General features: G+C 37.3%; 1 protein-coding gene across 2 annotated transcripts in view; it reads left to right on the top strand.

The window, feature by feature from the left end:
* STK3 (serine/threonine kinase 3) overlaps window positions 1-21,148 on the top strand; it is a 144,723-nt gene extending 123,575 nt beyond the window's left edge. Inside the window, exons 11-12 of one of the 2 annotated variants that reach the window (XM_075743654.1) lie at window positions 17,794-17,882; window positions 18,209-21,148. In XM_075743654.1, the coding sequence (XP_075599769.1) occupies window positions 17,794-17,882; window positions 18,209-18,392 (273 nt within the window). In that variant the 3' untranslated portion in view covers window positions 18,393-21,148. Of the gene's footprint in view, window positions 1-17,793 lie in introns of both variants that reach the window. The other variant, XM_075743653.1, reaches the window with a different exon arrangement.
* The last annotated feature ends 331 nt before the right edge of the window (window positions 21,149-21,479 follow it).

Genomic DNA, 21,479 nt, shown 5'->3' on the forward strand with positions numbered 1-21,479 from the left:
AAGGGAGTTTTTGTGCTTGCTCTGGTGGTTACTGTTGAATCTTTGCTACATTTGTACATTAAAAAAAAGCATATGTTGATTTATGGGGAAAAAAAGTACGGAGTAAAAAATGCTGCTTTTTCTTACTTCTGTTAATAGTAGCCATGTCTGCTTGTGAAGCAGGCAAGAGAGAGAATTTTGGTGTAAATACAGCAGGACTTTGTATCAATTTAGGGAGATCTACAGGAGACATCTCAGGAGGTTGATAAATGTCCTAAGATTGTTTTTTGTAAATGTCAGGCTCATGCTGCACTGGTGCTTTAGGAAGTTCATCTCTAGATGGACAATTGTAGCAATCATTAACGGAGAGTTTTCTGGCTCTGTTGCTTGCCAAAATTTCCTTTCTGTTTCTTTCTTCTTGAGTGGATATACTAGGCGACTTCATATTTTGAGTATAGAAGGGCTTCTAGTTTTTCTCTGTGGGAGGCTTACGTTAAGAAGTGATATTTTAGTTTTATGGTATATGTATTTAAAGGTTAGACTGAACCATGTTCAGTCAGAGCTTTGTTGTTGACATTAGCCATCTCAGACTTGTTCCAATTTTGAAATTTTCAAAGCAGTCACCTGAAATTAGTTGAATCCTTTAAAGTAGCACATATGTCATGATGATGCGATACAGGCAATCTAAATACAATTTGACTGCCTTTCAAACTTTGCTTGGTGAAAAGCCATCTGCCTTATGGGATAGGTACTGCGGTAGCTCATCCCATGGTCCTGGACTGTGTGCTGCCCGGGATGGCAGTGAGTGAAAAACCTCCCTGTAATTATTGTGCTATATCATAATTAGTTATGCTGGATTTAATGATAATCAAAATCAATGGTAAAAAGTGAAATAGCAATTTCCTTATTGAAATATTTTAATTAGAACATTTTTGTTGAAGTGTTGAGATTGTCTTTGCATTTTCATCAGAGCAATCACAACAATTGTGGACTCTGCTATTCATACACTGCTTTTAAATTTGTCATGTTTTTGATAAAGTTATGCTTTTGCACAATGCTGAGAAGATATGATGCCGAGTCGCTGGAGTCTTTTTGAGAGAGAAGTTTTTGAATGCTTCCAAATTCAATCAGGGGCTGCCTGAGCAGTTAACTGAACACAGGTCAGGATTTCAGCCGTAACACTGAAGCAACATAAAGGGTGGACTGTCACTAACACCTTCAACTTTTTCTCCAAAGACAGTATTTCTTCCTCTTCAAGGGTGTGAAGACTTTTTGAAATACATTTGATGAGTTAGATTGTGTTTTAAAGTCTGTTGTAAAACTGCAGTGTTTGAGTAGATCCCCACCTACATTGACTATTGGGTCATAATTCACATTCTTTTTGTAGTGTGAGAAGATCAAATTTTTATAGAAAATAAAAGAATCTATGTTGGTAGATTCTTGTTCTGTTGCTTTTATTCCCTTTTCATTTTTCTCATGATATTTTTAGTTTATATTAGGAAGAGATATAAAACCTTAAGAAATTATTGCAAGAGTTTATTTTGTAAGATGGTGTTACAAAAAAGTTTTCAAAAGCATGTAATGTGTAGCCCACTGATAATGTCTGGTGATCATACCACACCATTTACTGTCTGTATTTTGCATTTAAACAAAACACTTTGTGAAGTAAGAAAAAAGTTTGCCATTGAATTTTCTAAGTCTACTATTCCCAAACCCACAAAAAATAATTGGTACAAAAGCTTGCTTGCTGATATTAAATTTTCACTTGCAGCTTATTGGATTTTGAGATCCCCTGCCATTTTTGGTATAGGTAGGGCACTCTTGTTAGTTCACTGTCAAATATAACATGAATCCTAAAGTGTGCTGTGGATACACCGTGTCTCTGTCTCTTCTAAAGTGCTATGAATGCCAGAAAGAGAAAAGCCGCTGTGTTGGTTTACCCCCAGCCCTGCAGAATCCCCCACTCTTGTATTTAAATTACTTGTTTACAGTTCTGCTTGCAGACTGAATTTGAGGAAACTACTAATCCTGTTGCCAGACCTTTGGGGGAAATGTTCTATACAATTAATTCTTTAGTAGTTGTAGTGTATAAAATCAATTTTACTCACTTTGTCATAAAAGCACGGCCATCTTTCATAGATTTTTATGATCTCCCCCTCAACCTGTAATTATCCAAAATGTGTTACTGTGTGTTTTCTGTTAACATTTAATTGTATTGATGTTTTCAATTTTTAATTACCCTGTACAAAGAAGATTTTTTTGCAATCTAGCTGTATATTATTTTTGGTCTGTTTCATGCAGAAATGAGACTTACGTGATTGTGTTGTTCGTCCTGATAACTTTTGAGTCATATTATCCAAATTTGGCAAAGGTGGAGGTTTCAAAGGAAATTAATTTGCTATAAGTTTCAATACTACTGCTACTAGTAGTAGTTTGCCTCTGAGAAGAGGGATCCAGATCAATACCTATATGGAAGTATGGGTTGTAGTTGGAGGTGAGTGGTCAGCTGTTGTCTTTGGCCTGCTGATGGTTTGACCTTGGCCCCTGTAGCTTGGAACCAGGGATAGATGCATGGCATCTTATCCCAGACATCAGGAGATGGGGGTTATGGAAAGAGAAAGGCAGGGCAGAAGGAGACACCTGCTCATCTCTCTCTCCTTGTATCAATCGTAGTGGTCAGGTAGCCAGAGAGCTGAGTCAATTCAACTTGCTCAAAAAACATCTGAGACCCCCTTGCCCTCCCCTCCCCTCTCTCCCAGCTCACCCTGCCGCTGCAGAACTGGTAGATCTCATGCAAGTAAGTGGGTGGGAGCCCATGGGTTTCACACAGCAGGACTGATCCTTTTGGCTACCTCCTGTCTTTAGATCAGATTAAGTGTAGAATGAAGCTGCTTCCTTAATCTCTATCCTTTTTTTAGACTGCTCCCAAGTTCTACTGCTGTTTTATTAGCAACAAATCAAGGCTGTTCTTTCTGTTAAGATTCTTATCTTTAGTTTAGTTGCATCTCACCTGAACTAACTTTTTAATGCAAGAATTCCCTTCTTTATATAATGGTTTCCATATGTCTGCTGAATCAAATCTAAATTTACCATCTTTGATTTGAGCTCCATTTTAATCCCATCTGCTTTTTTGTCCTTTGAATCAAGAGAAATGTGAAAAGTGTTTTTTCTTGGTTATACTCTCAGTACAAGTCAGTGGATAACATCCAAAAAGGAATTTTACTGGAGAGAGGTTTGATTTTGGCTTTTTTAAATTCTTTAAACAAAGACCTGTAAATGTAGTATTTCTTCTACTGTACACAAAACTTTGATTTTTGACTGGTCCATGTGTTGGTAGAGAGATAGCTGTAGAACATTTATTTTTATTTTAGGAGAAATAAATGCATTAAAGGTGTTTTGCTCGTAGGTAGGAATGTCACATTATCCAGCCTGTATGACTTCCATGTCAAACAAAATTCAGGCTCCAGGATGTTTTCTCTGAAAGGTCGTTGGAAAGGTGAGGAGCAGAGATGAAATGATATCATTTCATGTTTACATTTATTATACAGTGCAGTAGTGGGTTGACCTACAGGAAAATAGATCCTTACATTTGAATTCCTTCGTAACTTCCTAAGTGAATTGTTGGTTCCTTCTGCTGGAGGGAATTTTAGAAAACTACGTAAAACTGGCAGCAATTTAGCTATTACTGTATTCTGGTTTTGAGGACTTTTAACTATTTATATCGTGCAACAGTGCAGCAGTATTGTTATAAGCAAGAGATTTAAAAAAAAACAAAACAAAACCCAAACCAAGTTTCTGTCATAATCTCTGCTGAATTTTGTTCTACTGTGTTCTAATGTGTTCTAAAGGCCATATAACTGCCTTTTTGATTTCCCCACCTTAACTGCCCATTTCTATTTGTCCACCTTTTTATAATTCTATCCATGAACTTGTTTGTGCCTAAAATTTTCCTTAGGGCTAGTGCTGACACAACTTGCTCTATTCTTATCTGTTTCTATGGTGTTTCATCCTTTATTGCTTGCTATTTTCTTACACAATTTTCTATGGTTGTTATGGCAACAATAAATAGCAAATTTGTCAATTTTCAAGCAATATTGCTTTCAAAATTTTGCATGATATTAAATTTCTGAGCAAGAGGTGAAATATTTTCAGCATAGTTAAGCTACTTAATAATACTAAGTTAAATTGCGTTTTAGTTTTGCAATGTTGCTGCTACTAGGCAAGATGTTATGCACTGTGATGCTACCTGGGAGAGTATAAATAGAATACATTTGTGGAAGCAGGAGAAATTGTTAAATTACTGGAACTACTCCTTTGCTATTGTTATTCTAATGGCCAGGATCTGGTCAATATGACTGGCCTTCTAGCAACATCATCGTCAGCCAAGTTAGTAGGCATGTAGTTCATAATTACCAGGGTTCCCCATGCAATACAGACCATCAGATGGCATAAGTAAAACTCCCAGAATGGAAGACGTTTGGAGACATTGATGTCAGAAACAACAGAATGAGATATTTCTCTAAGATTGTGTTTAAAACAAGAGGAGATACTGATGGAGGGAAGAGGAATATGATTTGAAATTTAAATGGGTGAGGACTGCAAGAAGCCAATACCTCTGTGAATGAGCGTTTAAAGTCAGAATCATTAATGAAAAGGGAAGCAATCGGAATTACTTCTTTAGAAAAACGAACTGCTGGACCAAGTCCACACGTTTGTGGTTTTTTCTGTATACATGACTACATTACTACTTTAAAATACCTCTTTGTGTATTTGGGATTTTAAAATATTTCGAAGTCATTACTTGTATTCATTGTGCCTTGTAATAGAGCCTTTGCTGAATTTGACATTCACTGTAACAGAATAATTTGCTAAAATAATTTTTCTTTGTTTTTTCTAATATGTCTGATTTTACAGCAGTGTGAATTCTTGTAACGTATACAGTATTTGTAATTTCAACTGTGTGCACATATGTGTGTGTGTGAGATTAAGTAGAAATATTATAATGAAAACCGTACTTTTTCAGTGCTGTAAAAAAAACTAACAAAAACATTGCCTCCTTCATGTCTATAGCATTTTTAAATCATTAGTGTAACTTCTCTGATGATAAGATGCTGGGACATCTAGTCTTTGATGATACTGTAATTTCAGACCATAAGAATGCAAGGTCTCCAGCTGTGTCAGCAGCAGTGCAAGTCTCAAAGACAGTAAGCAGAAGAAGTATTATAATTTTTTCCCCTCATCCAAACCTGAGCTGACAGCTTGTTTCTTCTGGGAGAAAAGAATTGGCTAGTTGGTCCGCTGGTCAATACGTGTGGTACTTCAACAAGGCAGTTTGTGTTCAAAACTTTAACAACTTTTCAGAAGATGGTGGCTTAAAGCCAAAAGCCACTTTTCTGTCACCAGTAGAATCTACCTGGAAAATCATTTGAGTTTCCAAATGAAAATATGTCTCTCTTGTTTGGGTGGAAAGGGGAAATGAGATCAGTGCTAGGGACTCTTTAAATTATTACATTTCTGAGGTTCTTAGGATTTGTTGCTGATTGTCAATACCAGTTTTTAAGCTATTTGATACTGTTTTCTGCTTGTGACAGGATGTAAGCATTATGAAGATACTCAGGATTTTTTTCTTCCCCTGCATCCTTCTGCGACATAATGTGAATTTCATTAGCATCAATTCAAGAATGTATGCTATATATTTATATGTCTTTCTGAGAGTAGTTTTTCTTCAACAGTAAATTCGAATGTCCAGATCCAGACATGTGCAATAACTGGATCAAGAAGTAATCCATGTGCATTGCTAAATTCATATTTAATAGAGAAAGTCCAGGACAGATATGCAATCTTTTTGACACTAAGCCTATGTTTCCCCGCATTTGTTTGTGCTCATGCATATGTATCAGATCTGTTGATGAGGGAGTTGTTCACACCCTCTCTATTCTTACAAACTCTGAACAGTGACACTTAATATGTGACCAGTCCCATTAATTTGTATTTTATCTCTCTTCAGTGTTATGTCTTTGAATGCAGGATACCACTCAAACTGAGGAATAGATGTTCTATAAGCAGAAACCCCAGTGATGCATTTTAAATAAATTGCAAGAGCATTAAGTAACCTCTATGGTTATATTTTTGTCTTTACTTTGGAAAAGTGCTGCTCTGAAGATGGTCTTAACAATTGAACTTATTTTACAAGGCACTGTACATTGAAATAAAATTTTCTTTGGCTTTTAATTACTTCTGAAAGTGCAGTTGTGAAACACGTAATTCTATTGAAAGATAAGCCTGTGAGCTGTGTAGCATTGACTGCATTGAGCACAGATTTTGATTGAATACTGACACCTTGCATTTCACGAATGCATTTGTCTGTCTCACATTTTCCTTATCCTTTTTATATGGTCTGGGAATGTGCTGGATGGATGGTTTGGCATGAGTTGGAGCTTGATGTGAGCTCTCATTATTTCCTGCCCTGGTAGTTAGGGTTGGAAATAATATAGATGAGGTCCTTGGTTCTACTTCAGTTTTCAAATCATGAATACTAAATCAATTTTAAAACCTAGATTAAATTCCCAGTAATGTTTTTCTGGAGACCGTTTTAGATTTGAAGTTCCAGACACTTGAACATTACAGATGTTCAAGTGCAGTATGTGTAGCATTTTTATTGTTGATATGCTATGCAATGAATAAGATTTCATAATTATTTTCTTTATGGATTTTAAGTCTAGAAAACTGAAACATAGTTGAAACCTAGATAATCACTCAAGAGATGAATTGGAAAACCAGCAGAGAGGCCAGAAAGATTCTACTGAGATGTGGGTCATATCATAAGTGTTTCCAGAGCTCGTACCATTCCCTAGTTGTGTGCTATATAATTGATATAATTTACTCCAGAGATGGAGAAGTGGAATAGGGAGCACTGTAAATTGGGACTGGGATTAATGAACAGCGTTGGTACAAAAGCTTACACAGTACCTGTTGCACTGAGTAATAAACTACAACTATATCTGTAGATTATAATCTGAAAAACCTAGTTAAACAAACTAGTGGTGTTCTGTACTCTGTGACAAAGCAAATAGATCAAATGCTGTAGACCTTCCTAGGAGATAATACTGTGAAGGTAAGAAAGAACTATGCTAATTATTGGCTTGCTCACACTAATGTTTGAGTCATAGACAAAATATTTGATAACAGAATATTTCTTTGGCAAATGATTTTGGCAGTTCTGGACTCTGTAAGTGAATATGCCACTGAATCATTGAATCTTGTTCAATGAATGATTAGAGTTTCTAAATTAATACAGAGTGAGCATCACACTTTTCACGGGGTGGATTGTGTTTTAGAGAACAGAATTAGATTATAGTTAAGCGTACTGTTCAGTGTCGAGATAGCCTGGATATCTTGCTCATTAAGATGAGAGTGGTCAGGTTTTTAATTTAGTTTTGCTTTTAGTTGTATGTTAGTACATGAACTTCTTAATAAATGTGTTTTGACATGAATGATTATCAATTATTATCTTGTTCTGTATTTTCCTACTTTCGGGATATTTCTTAGTGTATTACTTGTAGAGAGAGTAGCCTACTCCATGTCTGTAAAAATACTGTATATTATTTAAAAGCTGCTAGTTAAGTGGTGCTGTTTGATAGATAATCCATTTCTGTATTTGTTCACTTACTTTAGATGTAATTTAGTCTGGATTAGAAGCAAGACAGTAGCTGTCTACTAGATTTAGACCATCGTAAGTTTGATTAAAGATTATTTGATAGTCAGTGTTTATGTTTCACAAATGTGGATCTGGTGCATTTTGTCAAAAGAAAAACTAAATCCACTTCAGTGAACCTACTGAAACTCCACAGTATCTGTCTGACGTGTATGAATTGTAAATAAGACTTCAATAGAAGGCACCATTAAGAAGAGTTCATAAACGATTCTTCAAGGTGTAAAGAGCTTTTTTAAAAAATCTGCCCAGTTCTTGAGCACAGTAAGAAAGTTTCCTAAATGATTTTTATCAGTTTTCATAACATCAAAGCTGTCAGAAGGAAATGAAATCTCCAGCCCCTGTGGCTGGCGAGCTGCTGGACGTGGTGCAGGAGTGGAACAGTACCCTGCTGTCCTCCAAGGACTATTGGGAACCCAAATCTTTCGCAAGCCGAGTTCTTTCAGTGCTTAGGAAAACTGTGAACCAGATCAAACTAAATAGGTAGTCAAAAAGTTCGGGGGGGGGGGGGAGGAAAGTTTTCAAAAAAATGATTGAGGAGGGATTAAAGAAAATTTGAGGAGCTACGGACTGAGACTACGGACTTTAAAAGCCAGCAGTGCTTCTGTTAAATCTTTAAAGTTGTACAGAAAATGAAACTTGGTGCTGTTGTAGCAAAGATGCCAGTAGCCTCGGGCTGGGGGATTGCTTCTCCCCTCCCAGATCCCTGCAGGTCTCTGTGTGCAGCGTCTACTGCTGTGTGTTGGTGCTTAGCTCAGGTAGGCTTAGTGGTTGTCCTCTCCCTGATCCCTCTCCCAAGGTGCTACCCTGCCTGCTTTTCCTGAGAAGAGATCCCTTCTTCTTAACAGCTCAGTTAAATGTCTCTGCTTAGCCCCAGCTTTGTTCAGCTGCTGCATTCAGATTCTGCTCTTCCTCACGTTTTGCAGGCCTCATTCAACTGATGTTTCAGTTTGACTGTCTTTTTGCTGTCTTTGCTATATTTTCTTCCTTCCTCCAGGAATTAAGAAACCTGGCATTTGTTGCCTCTAAATTGCCCTAAGTTTCTGGACTGCAGGATTTTTCCTGTCCATCTTGCACAAAAAGTGGCTGAAACCCATCCTCTCTTGTACGTGACTACCAGAATGCTTTCTGCATGAAATAAAACCCAGCAAACAGTATGTCTATCATTTTTCCATTTATTAAAGATGATGTGTTATTTTCCTAGATCCTTTCTGAATTGGCTGTTTTAAACTGAACTGAATTTTCTTCCCTTTAAAGAATATAACTAAGTCAAGGTTGCTCAGTGAATAAGACATAAACTCGTGTGTGCATTTTGGGTGGGGGGGGGTGCGGCTATCCTCCAACAGACTTTTCCCATTAGGAAAATTTACTTTTGCTGTATCCGTCTTTGGTTTAGTTTTGAGTATCAACATTTTGTACATCTAAGAAACTTGAGATTCACGTATGTTGTCCCTCACTAGGACACTGAGGTTTGAGGTTTAAGGTTTAACATTCTTCTAGTGTCTTCCATTGCTCTTCAGGTGAAACACTTTTCTGGGTCTGGTTTTAACTTCAGGATTATCTCTGTGCATGTATGTATCTTGTGTCATAACTCATTACTCAATGAGTTTCCATTTTTCTTTCCATTTCAAAAAATAAATGGAAACATTGAAGAAAAATAGCTTTAAATATCATGTATTTCCTGAATTTGTAGATTTTAATACAGCTTTCTTTTTAACCTCTGGACTTCTATTTCATGTTACTTATGTCATTAACTTCACTTTTCAGTATAGATTTGCATTTACAAAATATTTTGGCAAAACTGGGAACAACTTTCATATTTATTTTATCTTTAGGATGTTTGGGAGTCTTAACTGAATGGTTTTATTTTTTAAAATGGCTCTCATCCCGAATAGTTTATATCTTTGTTCTTAATACAGCTTGCATTTACATGGAGATTAGTAGAATTTTACAAAAATGTAATACTGTTATTTTCTGAACATTTAAAAAATTATCCCCTCATGGAAGAATCAGATGTCAAGGAGGCAGTGCCTTGCCTTAACTTGAGAAAACTTTTGAATATGAGGGTAATATTTGGGCTTATATAGCTGAATGATAACTGCAGTTTGCTGAAATGTGATACTTGTCACTGAAGGGCACTGTAATGGACCTGCTGATAGCTGAGCTCATCACGAAGGACAACTAAAAGCACTTTAGAGCTACAGATTAATAGACATAAAATGCTGACTTCTGGATACTACTTACTTAGTAGACTAAGAACTCTAGCTAAAGAATTCATTTTCATTTTAAAGCTATATATCTTTGCTGGGTAATATTGGAAAAGGGGTTTGAAGGTTTCTTGGTTGGTTGGTTTTTCTTCCTGTGCTTTTTTTTTTTTCCCCTCCAAAAGCAGAAAGGGCTGGGGGGAAATCCTCTGTATTTTTAGATCAGGTGTGGTAGCTGCTTTGCTGTCAGCACTGTGTGGGTATATTTGCAATCAAGTTTAAATAGCATGGTGAGTATCCAGATGGAGTGTTTTTCCTAAGCTTTAGATTATTTACTCTGTTGGGAGCTCCAGTAAACATTTGTAGTATTCTTCAGGGCTAACTGTACCATTAAGCTTTAGATGCCTGGTATAGAAAATCACAGTGTATAAAAAACACCAAGATCTTCTCTAAGGCATTTCAAACTGTGAATTTTTGCCTGTGATACTCTAAAAGTAATTTTTAGAAATGTCTGTGATGGGTGATGCAATTCTGAAGAGAAGGTGATAGAAAACTAAAGGGTCATGCTTCAGTAGGCTCAATTGTAAGTGTGTAATGTAACAATACACTCTCTGTAAATGACATAGGAAAGAAGGAATGGTAGGATTTTTTCCTTCTGTACACCTTAAAAATTAAATGTATTTATTAAACTGATTATCAGATACTAAAGATTTGATCTCAACAGTGCTTATTAATGGATGTTTGCTAGCTGCCAGGTTTTTAAGGCACATTGCTTGCAGTTTATTTCCCCATTTTCAGATTCTTCTATGTTGATTTATTTTAGTGAAAATTACATACCTCACAACTACATGAACATCAGCTGCTATAGTAGGTAAAAACAATGTAAACAATATTTGAACTGCTCAGGATATGGTAAAGCATTAATTCACACTACAGGACTGGTTTTGTCAGGAACTGGGTAAAATTGCAACAGGCAAGAGTTAGCATTATCACTGATTTTACACTGCATTTTATGATGATCTCTGCTTTTCCTTAGATTTCACTTCCTGTAGTCAGGATCGCTCGTTAAAGTTTTTGGCCACTAAATTATTTTTTTTTCTTGAACTTTTTAGCCTTTGTAATTGCAGAAGTGTTTAGATTCTGGCTGCCGCCTCATGACTTAGAAATGAAAAGGGAAATAAAAAGACACCTCCCTCCTCCAAAAAACCTCTTATTTTACAAATCTAGTTTTTAAGGGTAATTTAATGAAGGTGAAGGAGCCAGCTCATGATTTTGGAATTTTAGGATTGGTACTACTTAGTGGGCTCAAAGGAAAGGTATGCAAACGATAGTATGCACTAATGCTATAGAAAACTTTTTCCCCCTTGGTGATTTGCTATTGAAATGCAACGTTGTATGAAGCTAAGAAAAGCCTTCTAGAGCTGAAAAATATTGATGGCTGTAACTGAGATTTAGCTTTGTGTTATTAAAATGATGGGCAGTTTTAATGTCTGAGCAGAGAGGGCTTTACTAGTGAAAAAAGGAATGAATCATGGGACATTTATATGCAATTTTATCTGTGAAAGACTTTTTAAAGTTACGTGAACTCACCCATCTTTAATTTTCTCTTAGTGCCATGTGCTTATTCTACCAACCAAAATGTTGAAGATAACTCCAGTCCTGTGGGATGAACTTTGGCTTTTGAAAGTTAGGTTGTCGGTCCTTCTGTCTCATAAATTGTCAAAAATAATGACAGCAAATGACGTCCTTTTTGTATTTGTATAACCCCATATTTTATGTTTTGCAGCAAGGAGACTTGCTCTTCAAATATCTTGAAATAAATGCTCTCACTCCACCTCCTGTCCGAGTTTGTTTTCTTGTGACTGATTTGCCCACTGTAGTGACAGCAGGGGTGGGGATGGCAGCGAGTCAGAGCTCTGACTCTGCTCATCGCCTGACGCTGCTTATACCAGGTCAGCGTGATTTGCTCTGTCAGCACAGGACATACAGCACTTCTTCCCTCCTTGCTGCCCGGGAGCAGCTGAACAGACAGTAACTGCGGAGTATTTATTTCCTTGCACGCAGGCCTGAGAAAACAGCTATGTAAGTCAGATTCACGGATTTGGGGTTTGAATTTGTAGACCAGAAAAATTGGTCAGAAAGGCCCACCTTGTACCTTTTGGATCCTGACTCAAGTCTAACTATTTGTATTACTAAAAAATAAGTTTGAAACCATCAGCGGAGCTCATTCCATTAGAGAAAAGAAAACTGCTCAGCAGAGGGAAGGAAACAGCTGGAGAGAAGGAGTTTCTCTTACCTGAGGCCACTAACAACACAAAACAATCCAAGGCATGCACTGGTTAAATCTTAGAAAGTGCTATAGGCAACCCACTTTTGCAATTGCCATAGAAAATTATTGTTGTTAGCCATTCTGTTGATAGTTCATATTGTAGGAATTACTAGCAGATGGGAAAATAGATGACTCAGAATACAGTATTAACAATCCATATTTTTTTAATCAAAGGCCTCTAATAAGGCATGTTGCATCTGTAAGATTCATTTAAGCAGTTGCTAGGAAGAATTTGTTTTTTCAAGTAAACACAACAAACTTGATACAGATTATTTTTGATTGAATATCTATTTTCTTAACAATTTAAACCCTGAAAATACATTTGCTTGTTTTTGTTGCACCAGCTTAATGGCAATATTCCATAATTTAGTTTGATAGACTGGAGGTTTGCAATGGTAACTCATGCATTATGGAATTACTAATGAAATCTAATTTTATCATATTGAAAACATCACAGGCCTAGAGCTTTTATTTACCTCTGTTAGCTGTCAAGGGCGGATTAAGATTATAGTGTGCTACATCCACCAAAACTTTGGCTTTCACCCCCTGAAAAGTTTGGATGGCTACGGATATGTGCTGGCCAAGTGCAGCTAATGAGTTCCAGACTCTTTTCCAGACCCCTTCGCCTAAATCCATGGACTGCAAGCACTACCAAGTATCTCAGATGCGTGTCTTTCCTCCTGACTCCTGTGCTGGATGCAGGTGGAAGCCAGTTGTCAGGATTTTCATTGCACCCTTTGACTTGATGACTTCTGAGAGTCTGGTTTTGGTTGTACGTTATTGTCTTCCTTCTCAGCTTATTGCCACAGGATTCGGGTCTGTAGATGGGAACACGTAAATATTTTCCAAGCGCCCATTTTGGTCTGAATTTTCATCAGTATGATTTGACCAGGGTTGCGAACAAAATACACAAGTTACGGTGTGGGTCCTCCTGTAGGCAGAAGTCATGCTGACTGCAAGTAATTACTCTTTTTGGTTGGCTGAAAATATTGATCCAAATGAAGCTGGTCCATTTGGGATGCAAGAAGTTAGACTGAAAGACCAAAAAAGTAAAAATTGTTGCACTTCCTTTGCTGAAATTTGGTTCTGGGAGATGACTGCATCAGTTTGTGAGGCAAGGATTCCTTGCGTGTCACTGTTTTAAGCCATATCGAAAAGTGATCGACCTGAAGCCAGTATCGATGAGAGTAAGAATTTTTTCTGTATAGGTAATACTCTTCCAATGAAATGCTAAACTGCACTGTAATTCACCAGCCTCCCATGGTAACTCTGGGTTATTTTTTCTTCAGCTGCAAAACTTAAAAACTCAGGTAACAGTGATTAGCAATGGTTCCTGCCACCTTCACACCAGGGGACTGCACCTGTCTCTGGAGCACTTGTAGCTCTGATCACAACTTGATCACTTCAAACCTGGAGCTGCCCCAATGTTGAGAGTTTTACTGTATCCCAGCTTAATGAGGATGGTCACATTGAGAAGAGCTTCTCACGATTCTTAATCTGTTCTGCTGCTTTTTAACTTCTACGCATAGTCTTTCTTGGAAAAGTCTCTAATCTTATTATGAATACATTGAAAAATTATCTGGGAGGAGGTAAATGATTGGTATTCCATTTGCTAAAAGTTTGACATAAGGTGCACCAGGTGTCCACACTTACTGATCTCCTAAGTGTGTGGCTGGGTTGCCTTTTCCAAAGATTGTAACTGAAAATTATAATTCCATTAAAAGGTTAGTTACCCTTTGTTTCTGTGCTGGTTGTCCCAGCTCAGGTTGGTGCTGCTGAATGGACCTTCTGCCTCTGGAAGCTTGGGTTGATGGAGCTCCTTTCTGTGTGGGTGCCTTTCTTCCGCCAGGATTTCCTCCTACATCAGGGAGAGGAGAAAGCAGATGCAGGAGCTGCTGGCCCTCAGCTTGCAGCACTAGGAGCTCGCCCCACAGGGGTGCCTATTAGCTGGTCTCTTCGTAGGCAAAGTCAACTTCCTTTGCTCTAGCAAAGCAAAGCGGAGAATTTCAGCGGGGCTCCTTTGGGTGTGGCTGTGTCTTGAGCATCCATCAGCTAGTAGAAGAAATTATTCAATGTTATCTGGCTCTGGAGATGGTTTGGGTTTGGTTTTTATCTTGCTTCCCTTATACACTGTCACCCTCTTCAGTGATGAGGTTAACAGCCTTTCAGGAGAAAAGATTTTTTTCTGTACACACCTAATTTTTCTACTAGAAAACTGAGTATGCGCATCCATTCTAAAAGACTATTCGTGTGTGTAAAACAGCTGCACATATTTTCTGAATGTTATTGTATGTAATTGATAGATTTGTGGTGTTATAAATTGGAATTTGGGCTGTTGCTGCTTTCCCAAACCTGTGTGATTACCTGGTGATATGGAGAGTCCCAGTGAAGGCAAATGCTTTTACCAGAAACTCCTGTCACTGTCTCGGAGGTGGCCCATCCCGACACTAATTCCTGTTTGTTGTGTGATTGTGGGTGTTTGATCTCCAATAGGACACAATTGATTCCGTTATTTGGAGTGGTAGAAATTGAACTATCTATCATTCTCAGAGAAATACTATCCTGATTACTGAACCACTGCAGTTTACAGCTTTTAAAAAGCTATCAAAATATAATTTAAAGCCTTTCTGAATTCCTCTAGCTTGCACAGCTGAATGCTCTCTTCTCTTTTCCCATTAACGCTGGTAGCCCTAGTAGTTACAACAACAAACTACATGGGAAATTATGTATGGCACTTTAAATTGCAAACTGTTCACAAGTGAAAGTCAGTGAGAGTGCTGAGCTCTATCGCTTTAACAATTTGAATCAAAATATCATGCAAGGGAATAAATTACATAGGAATAATTAAATATCTTGAGTTATTTCTGTGCATCTTATTTCATGTATTTGCTGTTGCATTCAGCATTTAGGCTTTTGCAGGCTTCAGGCTTCACGAGATAGTAGCTATAGCACAGACAGAAGTCACGGTGAAATATTTTTAAGTTTACCAAGTTACCATTTGTGTCCATGGACACACACACACATCCTAGAGTCAGCTGCAGCTTTTACACGTGCTTCAGTGGTTTCCTGTAGTACCTAGAGCTCTCTACCTAGAGCTCATCCTGCCTAATCCAGCATCTGATGTCAGATAGCTGAGACCTTCATAACTCTGTTTTTGGTTTCTTAACATCTCTGTTTTCTGTCATTTACTTCCTTTGAATGTCCCAAGTATCAGCTGTTCATACAGACAAGTATTGTGGCTCCCCAGGTCCCCTGGGTGATGTGGCTGAGATCATTCTGAAAGATTCTTATTCTCTGGATTTAAAAAATTATTCTCTTTATATTTTAATTTCCACCCAGCTGTCTGTGATCTTTAAAGAATATTTAATTCTGATGCTCGTTCTGTTTCTTGATTGAAATTTAAATAAAAACTCACCCATCACATTCTTCTCTGACAATTTATAAAAAAAATGTTTTTCAGTGCAGAATAATTATGTGATTGCATCAGTTGGAGTCTATTCTGTGCAGTTTAAGCCTGCTGTCTACAGCGGTGACTGAGAGGGAATAAAAGGTTACCCAGCCTGGCCCAGAGCGGGCAGGAGACTTCATCAGTGGCAGTTCTCACAAAACACTCACGAGATTATTCACGGTGCCTTCCTCCGTCCGTTTGCTGGTCCGTGGAGCCCCAAATATGTTTTTCCTCTCACACGTGATAAGAAATGTGGTTTTATTGTTCTGCGCTGCGTTGGAACCAGTTAAACAGGGGAATTGGCACTGTCATCTCATTATACTGCAAATGTCTCTGACACTTCACTCCTCTAAAGAATATCCTCGCTGGAAAGTGCCTGTAATGGGCCAGTTACATTTACCAGTGGGCTAAAAATGAAAGAGAACAGATTTTAAAAAAATCTTTTCTTTCTTTGGAAATGGAAAGGTGTTTTTCTGTAAGAGTCTTGGTGACTGAGGAATTATGATTCCTTTCCCCTATTCTTTCTTGCATTTATCAAATAGGAGAGATGTAGTAAAGCAGATGATATTTAATTATTTGGGAGGCAGCTCTTTCCCTCTGAAGACATGAAAGGCAGCATTTGCCTTGGGAGAGACAGACATTACTGAGGAGCTACTGAGCACATCTGAGGTCTCTGAAACTCCTACAGGTCTAAGGATGTTTGGTCTTGGAAGATATTTTGACATCTAGGCTTTAATTCTCATCTTCATTAGGAATCTTATGATTAAAATGACCTTGCATAAAAAATGTGCATCTTTTCCCATGTGCTTTCCTATGAATTTCTGATCTGCACTTCCTGTTTATTATGACTTTATTTGTTTACCATGTACAACGTAGTCTATTAGTAGAAGTTGTAACACTGGAGTTTGGACTGTATGTAGCAATATGTGTTGCTAATTTATATGCCTTGGATGCTGATAAAAATAAAGATCAAAAGTAGTATTGCATTCCTCAGTGAAAACAGATCGGACTGTGTTGATGGAAGACTGCCCTAGATTAATGAACGAAGTATTGACTCATTAGTAGGTTGATTCAGAAAATGTTTTCTTTTTTTTCCCTAGTTAGGTGGTGTGCTTGTTTGCAATGTCAGAATATTTGCAAACAAAATACAAATTATCCCTTTCCTAGGATGAAATTATTTGTGCTATTTGAAATTTGTTGATATTTTTCACACTCAGTGAAGAGTAATTGGCACATAGGCAATTCTGACAAGAGAGAAATGCAGAGAGGTGCTAGAATTCATCAGGAAAAAAAAAGTAGGCCAACCAAAGGAACACATTTCGAGTGTGGATCCTTCCTTGCAAGAGGAGGAGGGGCAGTAGTTCCCAATGTACCCCGGTACCTGACCAGGCTCCAACCTTTATTTGCAGCAGCCAGCAAGCCAGTGAAGCGATTCACTAATGTGACCCATCGCTCTTAATGTAATGAACTGTTTAACATTGCGAGAAAATATTTTTAGAAAGAAAAGAGCTTGGTCAGAGGTAATTCCCTCCAGTGAAATCAGGAAATTATTTCCTATTATTTAAACACTCTGTTGGCAATTTGATTTGACTAGTTCTGGCAGCTATCTGTTGAGGAAGACAGGTGCCCTGTCATTCTTATCAGAAAGTGCCTCTAAATATCTGTCAGACTGTTACTTACCACAGCTGTCTGTATTTCAGGCTTCTGTAAGAGACTGAAGTTCACTAAGAAGTATTTGATGAAGCAATATAATTTGTATACATGAATATAATTGTGTATACTGTGGCATGCTTTTTTCAGCCTAGTGAGTTGAGCTCCAGCTCTGTATTTATTTGCAATCTATTCGTAAGGTTTGCAAAGTGATTTTTTTTTTTTTAATTAAATGTACCGTGCATGTTTGTGTTTTCCTGTGCTGTTAAATGATTTACCATGGAGCATACTAAAGCTTTTGGTTATATGAACAGTTATATGTGTGTATATATACACTCCAACTGTGTAAAAACACTGCAACTGTAAATTAAAGGATTAGAAAGGTGATGGTTTTCATTTTTGTTGTAAATAGTTTTTAATCTTTTTGTGTTTTCTTTTTTTTTTGTTGTTTGTTTGGTCGGTTGTTTTACAGTTGAAGAATCTGAGTTTAGAAGAATTACAGATGCGATTAAAGGCTTTGGACCCTATGATGGAACGAGAAATTGAGGAGCTTCGTCAGAGGTACACTGCAAAGAGGCAACCTATCCTAGATGCGATGGATGCAAAGAAACGGAGGCAACAAAATTTCTGAATTTTTTTTACTCTTGGAGATAATACGAGTCAGTGTGGACACTGGTAACTTTGTGAGTCTGAAGGAATTCGATAATGAGAGTTTTCAAAAACCCAGTCTTTTGAATTTTCCTTCACAAGCAATGACAATTGGAACAGTGAAAGAACATACATATGATGTTCTGCAAAGACAGCGAAGCACTAAATTACCACTTGTTTATATTTTCAAATGTTTAATGTAATAGAAGTTTAATCTGTTACTTCCCAATCTTTTTCAGGTGTATAGTGGTAACTTGGTGTTGTACACTAGAAGTTGAGTTTTGGAGCACCTGGAGCGATTTCTTGATTGTGCAACACTACAGAGCCTTATGTTGCAGTATATTTTCCTCCCACTTAGTAGCATATTTATTATGTAATCTTGGGTTATCCTATTTATTTTATGCCTGTTTTCTTTTTTATTAGGAAATATTAGGATAATATTGTGGAGAGCAGAGCCAGATTAGATAAAATTGGTATTGTGGTATAATCAAAAGAAGCTCACCACTGTATTATCTTTTAAAACTCCAATTTCAGCAAGCATTCCAATTCAGGACAGCACTTGAGCATGTATCCAGTCCATTCCTATCAGTAGGATTTAAGCATAAAATAAATAATAGGCACATGTTTTTCTGCTCTCCTGAATCAGGGACTGTGGCTGTAGTTGAGCAATACAGCTGTTAAGCTACAGAGCGTTCTTTTAGAGAGTATGTCTGTCATTTTTACGCACACTGAATGATCTCTAATTAAACAAGAAAACAAGTGCCTAATCAGTTTTGATTTTTCTGTTATTAAGGAGAAGCAATACTTGCAGTCACTCCTTCAGTGTAAATTTCCAATTGCTATTGCAATTCTGATCAGTATAAACCTCTATTTTACACCGTAGTTTTATAATGAAGTAACAGCTACACTTTCCGGATATGGTTTTTTTGGTTCATTTAATTTTTTGTCACTGTTTTGAAGGGAGAGGGGACTTATTAGTGGTTCAGGGTTTGGTTTGGTTTCACATTATAGATAGGAAGGGATAGTCATTTAAAAGCCAAAGAAAATCAATTGAATATATATATTAAGTACTGAAAAGAAGCAACATTTTGCAGTCCTCCGAGGGTTTTGTCCTGCAATCGCTAAACATTCAAAATTCCTGTAGTCTTCTGTTTTAGATTTTGAGGAATCAGAAATGCAGGACCAAGCTCTTGATACATCTTTTTATAAGTTCTTCTGTCTGGTTTATATTGTGGGATATCTAGTAGGTAGAATTTACAACATTGCAAGAAATATTTCAAACTTAGCAGAAAATGTGATCCACTTTCCGAACAATCTACTGTGTTCTCTGTTGATATCTTTACTATTGTTGCCTTTTGTGTAAATAACTTTATTGTGATAGTCATACTTCTTTAAACAATACAGCTGAAAAGATCTTTACATTCAGCCTTCAGCTGTTAAACTTTTATTGGTGACTACTGTATGGGCATCTTCTGTTAAATGTTTCCTGGAAGTTAGTAATCATCTCATACCTCTTAACATTTACCGTCATTGTACATGGACCATTTACATGGAACAGTGCAGATTTTGGAAAATGGTGCATTATATCATAAAGCTTATGCAAAAAGAAAACAAAAGTTTTTTACAAGATCAGCATGCTACAGCCGTGCTGGGACCAGTACTTGGGTTTGAGCTGTACACAGCCCTTGTTGTCACTGTCATTCTGTGTGTGTGTTTGCGTGCACGCCACGCTCTAACATGTAAACCCTAGAGTCAAATAAATTTTAATTGTGACTGTTAGAACATCCTTACCCTCAACTCTGTTCATATTTCTTAAAGTAATGACCGTCCCTTATGAAAAAACAAGAACACAGAAGATCCATAAAAATTACTTTAGGCAAGATAAATGCACCTGGGCCTCACATTTACAATTACATATACAATGAAATGATGTATGGTAAAAAATGGTATAATCATATCACTGTGTTATTAGATTATAATCATAATGCAGCAAAAAAACAATAGCACCAACTTCCCCCTATTAGTCTGGTTCTTATTTATTTAAAATGAATTTCTAATTCTCGAACTTTCTGTTCTCAAAAACTCAAAGGTGTGTGTGCGTACGTATATTTGTGTAGGTATACACATATATATATGCTTATCTATGTATATAAGAACAAATTATTAAAAAAATCAAACCATCAGGAGAGGAACCTAGCTTGCCTTTTCTTGGTGTGCCTTTTGAGCAAAGTGTCATTGTCCAGACACTCTCGCTTGCATCGTTAGCAGTTTTCTTTTCCCTTACTCTCTCAAACTTTTCCCACCAAAAAAACCCCTTTGATTTTGAATAATGTGGCTTTACAATGTAATCAACACTGTAATAAAATGATCGCAATTTTCATATTTTGTGTATTCTGAAAACTTTGGTAATGCAGTGCACTAAATCCTAGTTGCCTGTCCAGAGGGACTTTTGGACTAGCGCTGTTGCAGTCTGACATATGAAAGGTATCAGAAGACAAAGGGCATCCTTTCTTCACTCCTGATCTGTCGGCATAGAAACAACTTGAATAAATTTTGTGCACATGCATGCACACAGATGTGGATTATACATGTGGGAGAAAAACCTGAAAGCCACAGAATAAAATAAAAATGTAAACAAGCTACTTAAAATGGGTGAAAAATAGTTTCTGAGATACTGTAAACTGGGTAGATGGAGGACGTTTGTGACCAAAGGATACTTTCACCAAGTAGTATGAAATCAGTAATGTTGCCCTTCTGATACAGTGCACGCTGCAGTGAGTGTAAGAGCCGTCTTTGGCTTCAGAAGCCAGTGGGTCAGGCTCTAAATTATGTGCAAGCATAACGTATAGAAATAGGTTTTATAGTAAGAGATGGATACAACTTTTTATTTCTTCTGTTTATATAAATGAATCAAATCATCCATGTTGATGACTACACATCTCTACTGGAGGATGAGCATCTCTGTAAAGGAAAGCCGATAGTTCAATAAATAAGATGTTTTTAAAGCAAGCCTTGCAGGAAATCTGATCAAACTACTGACAAGTTAACCTTCAGTAAGATTTTAACCAAGCAATTTCTTGTTTGCTTCTGACTTTGTATGTTTAGGTTTAGTAAGTAAAAAAACAACCTGAAAAATCATTACTTATTACTAAGCGTTTGTAATAAAAGCTAATTTTCCATGTATAATTGTCGTCTTGTTGTTCATTCTAACTGAAGCTAAATTACGTTAATAGCAACCATTAATGTTCATTTCCATAGCCATCTCATGCTTTTGCTTCCTTTCCATAATACTTTGAGCCCAGCGGTCAGGGCAGGAAACCACACTTCTCGGTCAGCTCTGGAAAGGAGTTTTCCAGCTCGAGACGTTGCTGCAAGCTCTAGAAGTCTGAAGATGTCAGTGGAAGAGCATCAGGCCAGTGTAAGGACAGACATCCTCAATACCTTGTGGAAGTCCCTCTCTGCAATCTAAGGTTGCTAAAGGCCTAATCCTGAGCGAGCTGAGCACCACCC

Source organism: Balearica regulorum, chromosome 2, assembly GCF_011004875.1.
Source record: "Balearica regulorum gibbericeps isolate bBalReg1 chromosome 2, bBalReg1.pri, whole genome shotgun sequence".
NCBI lineage: Eukaryota > Metazoa > Chordata > Aves > Gruiformes > Gruidae > Balearica > Balearica regulorum.